Genomic DNA, 7,694 nt, shown 5'->3' with positions numbered 1-7,694 from the left:
AGTCCCCCCTTCCCCCCTTTCTTCAGGTAATTTAAATTTATTAGCGGTCCATTGTAACAGTAATGAAAACAACGGACATGTTAATAAACTTTCAAAAAAATATATCCTATATAAATAAATTGTGATAATGAAGAAATTGTAATTGATTACGAATATAAATGCACTCTTCAAAAAAGGAAACGCACAGGTAGATTGTTAGTAAATTTATTGTACCTATTAAAGTCGATATATTTAATTTAATATCATAGATACAAATATGAAATTTTGGAGCTCGATAGTCACATGTTGTCGTTGTACAAAGGCATTGAAACCTGTTCATTGTCATGTCACATAAGGCCACAAGGTTGCGCTGAACTCAGTATCTCGTGTGACCGCGCCGGGCAGCAATCACGGCTCATCTCCTCGGCACTGCATGACTTGATAAGTGTACGAATTCTGTCTGTCCATTCTGCGTGTAAAAACGCGTTGGCCAGTTGTGGGAGTGTCTGCAGCGTGTTCCGACGTTGACGTACACGTCGATAGAGTTCATCCTAGAGGTGTTCGATTGGGTTTAGATCTGGAGATCTCGACGGCCTGGGCAAGGCATTGATGTTGGCATTATGTCGGTAGTCTACCGTGACACGAGCTGTGTGCGGTGGAGCGTTGTCCTGTTGAAACAGTCTCTCTGGCGGTCAATGATTGGAAGAAGGTGAGGTTGAAGAATTCGATTCATGTAGCGATTTGCTGTCAATTTTCCCTGAACCACAACCAAGTCAGATTTCGTTGTGTAGGGTATGGCCCCCAACACCATGACACTACCGCCACCGAAATTGTCGAATTCACGTACACAATGTGGGGCAAAACGCTCATTTCGACGACGATAAACACGTTGTCTCCATCTCGCCGGTGAAGAAGAAATCGTGATTCATCGCCAAACCACACTCGTCTCCAGTTTTTTTCAAATTCCAAGGCTGTAAAGTATAGCACCAACGCAAGCGTCGCTGTCGATGGATCTGTTGCAAAACAGGGACGGTAACTGGTCTTCTGGGTCGGACTCCAGCCTCGCGAAGATGTTTCCTGACACAGTCTGGTCCGATCCAGAGATGCGTCCTGCAGTCTCCGTAGCTGTGGCATTGCGATGACGTATAAGTGGAACAGTCGAATGTAGCGATCCTGTGCAGGGGTGGTAACTCTTGGTCGGCCGGTTCTCGGAAGGCCTGCAGTGGATTTCAACTGCATGTATCGGTCCCAAAGGCGGCAAATGGTGCTGTGGTGGACGTTGAAGTGGCGTGCAACAGAAGACTGCGATTCCCTCTTTGGATACGTCCTACGGCGATGTTCCGATCGGCAGCGCTGAGTCACGGCATTTTCGAACTTGAAAAATGTTGACAATTGAATGACAAATTATTGGCTTATGCTTGCCTTTTTATAGCCACTACCACGAGTTACGAATGCCATAACTTGCACGTGCATTTTGCTTTACTATTTTCCTTCATGACATTTTTTAACAAGTGTGAAAACAATGCCGTTTGAGACATTGCAAATCGACAATGACTGCGTTTTGATGCACCGTTTGTCGAATATCAGGCCATCAACATTTTCCAATATCATATATCCAATTTGTATATCGGATTTTTTGTGTAGTCAGGTTCAATGAACTACATACTACCTGTGCGTTTCTTTTTTGGAAGAGTGTATATTGATGCTATCATTAATCATAAACTAACAACGCCTGTTGGTGGGTTTCACCAATTAAAGTGGTAAACGTCGGAGACTTGCTTCACCTCGGGCATTTTTCTCACATTAAGATGACACGCCGTGATGCAAACGGAATATTGCTAAAAACGGCGTTAAACTCAACTCACTCACTCACCCATAAACTAACATGGAATTCCGGGGACTCGTGACTAGAATAGCCCCCCCCCCCCCCGTGGCTAGAATAGCTGGGATATTGCTGAATGCGGGGTAAAACAACAAACCAACCAACGTGGCATCATAAGTATCATACATAAGTATCTTATGTTCATTTGGTTCAACGTCTTTCATTTGTATTGAGTTCATCATAGTTCATTTAAGACAACATAACACCAGTTTCACATACATGATGTATATCTTAACATAAAATAAGTCAAGTCCCAATTCAAATCAACTTTAACTTCAGCAAAGGCTGGCAGCATCAAGGAACCGTATGGGAGTTTTCTATCCTTGCGGCAGCTGTTACTTCAGGCGACCAAGGCGGGAGTCGATCTCTCCGTATCCCCTCTTACGTGCCGCTGGAGCTGTTCGGCACTTGCCTGTTGAGATTACAAAATGTCACGACGAAATATTGAACGGTTTCTGAATTATGTCCCGGACACGAAACGAAACGGACGCCAGGAGACCGTTTTTGAATGCCCCCTTCTGCCCTCAACCCCCATGATGACAACACAACAACGCGACACGGAAATACCTTCGTAGAGGTAAACTGCAGATTGTTTATAAGCCGTGGTTCGGTATCGGAACTCATAAATATTGAAATACAAGGAAATGTTTACACAATGAATTAAATAGCGAAAACATAGCCACAAATGCGTATCAGTATCATAAAGATGTAACAATAACTGATCTTACATTTGTTTGTAAAATCCTGTTTGGCAGTGGACATAAACCCGACTGTCAGTTCACAAATTACCAGTAGTGATTTATTTGTCTTTCGCTGGCTACTGAAATCATGAGTCCCCCCCCCCCCCATTTTCCGCCATATGTTAGCGGATATCCCATATTTTGACATGTACCGTATTCGACGTAATAAGCGACTCGCTCTAATAGGCTCCCACGGCGATATTTGCTAATATATTGGCTGGTGAACAATCCCAATTGGCACCTCTTCCGATTCATCTTCCAGGGGCAAGAGAGTTAACTGACTTTAAAAGTCCAGTTTCCACCCTTGCCGAACTAGGCTGGTATTATGGAGTTACATTTTGGCTGGGCTAACGAGTCTATGCATAGTCCAATCAAAATCGCGCACCGAAATCGAAATCCGGTTCGTAAACTGTCATGCAGATTTCGGTCGATTGCAGGATTTGCAAAGCATGTGCACCGCCAACTCGTTGTCAGCAGATATTTTCCAAATCTTTTCATGTTTTTAATCAAGGTGCTCACGTGATTTGATGCATTTCGCGATGTAAGACCCGTTTTATCACAATATAGATCTTTATTATCGATCAGATCGTCCTGACTGGGCGCCACCATTTTGTGTGAAGCAAACACAAGTGATACGAGAAGTGGAATCTGATTGGTCCATAGGAGAGGCTGAGAAGGGACATAACTGGTAATAGCCACTGGTGGCGCTACGAACGAACCAAGTAATTCCAACCTAGCTCGGCAAGGGTGGAAACTGGACTTTTAAAGTCAGTTAACTGTCTTGCCTCGGGAAGATGCTTCCGATTGATCAATGTACACAAAACATATTTTTTCGTGTATGATACACACTCGTGTGTTATATGCGCCCATAATTACGGGCAATTCAATTCTGGAAAAATATGTTGGTTGTGTATAATACGCACAGACTTTTCTTTTGTATCATTCAGGCTGTCAGCATAAACCACGAAATGTACGATCTTTCAAATCTGTTTTGTTTCCACCAAAATTCTAATAAGAGCCCCCTATTTCTAATTTTAAGAGCGACCTGGGCCCTTATTACGTCGCATACGGTAACTGTTTGCTCCTGAAATAATACATTGAAAAAGAATGGCGTGTAGTAATGTACTGTAGCGTGTCGCATTTCTGCCATTATTCAGATGAAGCTGTCAAACAGTTTTGCGAGTTCTCTCCCCTGATTGTCAGCTGCTTTTCATGATATGACGTCATAGAATGATGACGTCATCATTATTTTCTGATTGAATGTACGACAAACTTAGCGAAGCATCGTTTACTCATTCGTCTTGTTCAATTATTCTTTGTTTTAAAAGAATGAGAAGCTTTTAACTTCGGATTCATATTTTATCCTGACATTATCCCATGATACCAGTGCAGTCGACCATTTTGGAACACCATGGACACCATTGTGACGTCACACTATTGTCGCTGCAAAGCATTTGCCGTCAAGACGCGCTCTTCAGAAGCAGGCGAATTTAGTGAATCCAACGCTGATTTTGTTCAATATGCACGGAGAAGAGATTCGTTTAGCACCGGAATGGTGTGGCCCTAAATGGTTCCATAAACCAAAAGTAAGTAATCATGATATCAACTCTCTGAATAAGATTGGAAATACTGCCTTGGGTGGGCAAAGACGACTGACTTAGTGAATGTGGCTGTACAGACAAACCAGAATTTTAATTTTATTTGTCAACCACTCTTAAGTCCCTTATACTAAATAAAAAATATATATGTTAAGTTAATTAAAAACTTTTGTTTATGTGGTCTTTGTTGGATTTCTTTTTCAAGGTATGAACCGCATCATCTATTATTTATCCATCATTTTCTGAATCACGAACAGGTTACATACAAAAGTGAAACATAGAAGGGGGTGCGAGTAAAACTATATAAGATCATTATTATTTTCTTTCATGAATGAACAACACTGTATCCCCCCAAAAAAACTAAACTTGCAGGCAAAAGATTGTGGATGAACATGAAAAGAAATGGGTATTCGATGACGATGTATTTGATACGGATTTCATCGGTGTGTTTTTGGATCTGAAGTTGTTCCGGTGACTGTTTTCAGCCGTTTAACGGTTTGATAACGTTTGTAATTCTTTTGGTCAACACCAATTTTGAAGCGCATGCTTTCTTTTGCACGGCAGTTTAGATGTTCGTTAGCTGTTCACTGCAGGAGATCTGAAGTACGATCCCTACTCCGATAATTTTTTAAATATTATTTTTTTCATCAATAATGTTTATTCAGCAGCAGAATAATGAAATGACACGATATTTTATCCATTTTGCTTTGGGGAGCGAGTGAGTCAGTTTTTATGCTATATTTTGTAATAGTTTGTTTATGGTGAAAGGTGTATTTTACCTACCCTAAATGCATGTTTTATTTTATTTGTAGGAGGAGAGACTAGAATTCCTGGGATTGCGACGAGTCTCGCTGGGGAAGTCTAGTGCCCTCAAGTACAAGCCCATCTGCTACACTGGTAGCACCCCGCTAGTGAAGGGGAGGCCCCGCCCCAACACTGTCACGAGGTTCAGAGAGATGGTGAAGTCTGCTGCAGCAGAATATGCCCGGGATGATACAGAGGAAACTCCAACAACATCGATCCTCAACGCCAACGTCGAAAATGGCAGTGGTTTCACAGCACAATGCACCCCTGCGAGGCAGGAAGTTGTTGCTGCGGAGAGGGTACTTGTTACAAATGCAGGTCTGATCAGCAAAATGTTCCACGAGGACGTGAAAGAACCAGTGGCACGCGGCACCACATCCAAGTGGACACAGATGGCAATGTTCCTGCAGGACACTGAGATTGAAGACCACCGTCTTGAGGAGTTTTGTCAGACCCCACAGCCAAGCCCAAGACAGCAGCCTCGTTGTCGTTGGACCCAACTGGCCTTGACCCTCATGGACAAAGACAACAGTCTCTCTTTGACAGAGGAGGATGTTCCCGAGGATGTTCTTGAGAAGCGGGGCTCCTTTGATTCATCCCCAGCAGACACTCCACCCACAAGCTTCTTTAAAACTCTATTCGGACTTGACTTTGAAATTCCATCCCTCTACAAATTAATCAATCCGCCAATAATTCCAAGTTCAATGGTTAAGAAGGATACCCTGAAGTATGGCGCATTACCGGTTGTTCTGGGAAGAGGTTCGTTTGGTCGTGTCATCCGGGCCAAACTTAGCGACAGCCAAGGAGACACACAGAACATTGTGGTGAAAGAAATCTTTGACTGTAAAAGTCAGGTTGATGCCATCTTTGAAGAAGCCAGAATGTTGTTGTTTCTCTCAAGGACCGGGTACGTCCCTTCGTGTTTTGGGGTAGTGAGTGATGGCGGCGTGGGGGAAGCATATGGTATTCTCATGGAATGTGTTGGGGACGGCCTGACCCTGGAGAGGTACCTGTGGGACAGGAAAGGCAGGTTGGCACCCATATGTCTACTCCACATTGCCAGACAACTTGCTGAGGGGCTGCGGGAGATTCATAATCTTGGCGTGCTCCTCAACGATATCAAGGCAAATAATGTTCTGTTAGACATCACCAGTGGCATTCCAAAAGTCAAATATTGTGACTTTGGCCAAGCAAGATATGGACACGGGGTAAAAATCTCTGGAAGAGTCACTGACAATCGGTACCTATACCTGGCCCCTGAGGTTCGTAATGGCGGCGTATCCTGCTTGAAGTCAGATATCCACAGTGTAGGGTTTCTCTTCATGGTACTCTCGGACTTTGAAGGATCTGATGCCCTTGTTCCAGCAGTGAAGCGATGCATGGTGGAAGACATCAGTCTCAGGATCAACGCCGAGGACTTGGCGTTCATGGTGGACAAGATCTTCAATGATCATCTCGAAATATTTGTGTTGTCTGATGGTCGGATACAGACCAATCTTGAGATGTCAGTGTTTGATAAGGGAAACGGGGCAGCTGAGTGTTCCGGTAACAAGATGGGATGTGACCTTGAAAATGTCCTGCCCACCAGCATGCTATGTAGATCCAGGACACCGTCTCCACGGGACTCTGTGAACCCACCAGCAAACCCGAAGGTTGACATACATGTATCAAGTGAAAGCAATGCCACCTCCCCATGTATGGACATATATGCAGCATCCAAGTCAGTGTATGAAAAACACCCAAACCACTCCTCATCTTCTACCAGCAATGAAGACTCCTATACTCCATCCGAACATGGCGTCCCGATATCTACATGTCGCCTTCAAAGATGCTCGTCTCCTTGTCCGTCCACCCAATATGATGCAGATGATGAACTATCTGGTGATGAAAGTCAGTCCTGGGTAATAACGTCCAAGAGGTCCACCCATCTCCATGCAGAACTATCTGGTGACGGCTATCACTCTGTGACCACAGCATACAGGGGGCGCTGCAGTATCTCACCTTGTCACGTGTCGTCAGTCACCCTGGAGCCGGACGTAAATAGCTCCAGCTCTGAAGTTATGTCCACTACAAGCTATCGCTCGAACTCATCAGCATCCCTGTCTGTGTTTGAAGACTGTCACGAGGTGGAAGTATTCCACGATCCTCCACAGTTTGAGAACTTTGAATCAATGTCAGTTATCCTTCTATTTATTGTGTTTATGGTCATGTTGAAATTGTTTCTATTAGTTTGTTTGTAAATATTATTATCTGTAATTACAATTATCCAAATCGAAGTACTATTCTTGTTATTAATCTTAATAGATTGTTCTAGTCATTATAATTACTCCCAATATATGATATAAACATTATTTTCATATTGTGAAACGTTGTCGTTGTTGAAAATAAAAACAATGAACTGTTTTAAGTGTCACTGTATCTGTTTTGGAATAGTTGTGTCTTGTTTCAAACAGCTCCAGGACATTTTGTCGCGGTACGCGGGCATCATACGGTGTTTAAGGACAGTTTAAGCAGGAAATTATGTCCGAATAACTATTGTATGTCAGTCCTAGCCCTGAATTGGCAGAGATAAGTCATTCGACTACGGAGCTTAAATTCATGGCATTATAGCCATCTGTAAATTATAAACTGATAAAAATGGGTGACATTAAATTTATATACATTAACAAAAGAAACTACAACATTAATACG

The 7,694-nt window shown here is 43.0% G+C and overlaps 1 protein-coding gene across 1 annotated transcript; it reads left to right on the top strand.

The window, feature by feature from the left end:
- The first annotated feature begins 3,927 nt into the window (after positions 1–3,927).
- On the top strand, positions 3,928–7,406 carry LOC124113007. Its single transcript, XM_046473229.2, has 2 exons — positions 3,928–4,187; positions 5,012–7,406. The coding sequence occupies exons 1-2, from the start codon at positions 4,122–4,124 to the stop codon at positions 7,241–7,243; spliced, it is 2,298 nt and encodes a 765-aa protein (XP_046329185.2). The 5' UTR covers positions 3,928–4,121; the 3' UTR covers positions 7,244–7,406.
- Positions 7,407–7,694: the final 288 nt, after the last annotated feature.

The sequence above is a fragment of the Haliotis rufescens genome, unplaced genomic scaffold (assembly GCF_023055435.1).
Source record: "Haliotis rufescens isolate VD_foot unplaced genomic scaffold, xgHalRufe1.0.p SCAF_19, whole genome shotgun sequence".
In the NCBI taxonomy this organism is placed as follows: domain Eukaryota; kingdom Metazoa; phylum Mollusca; class Gastropoda; order Lepetellida; family Haliotidae; genus Haliotis; species Haliotis rufescens.
Note: the sequence above shows the minus strand (reverse complement) of the source record. Positions and strands in the feature narration are given on the sequence as shown.

Excerpts from the sequence above, each read along its gene's own strand:
- LOC124113007 (XM_046473229.2), top strand. The coding sequence starts at position 4,122 with ATGCACGGAGAAGAGATTCGTTTAGCACCGGAATGGTGTGGCCCTAAA. Across the intron at positions 4,188-5,011 it reads AATGGTTCCATAAACCAAAA|GAGGAGAGACTAGAATTCCT; the intron begins GTAAGTAATCAT and ends TTTTATTTGTAG.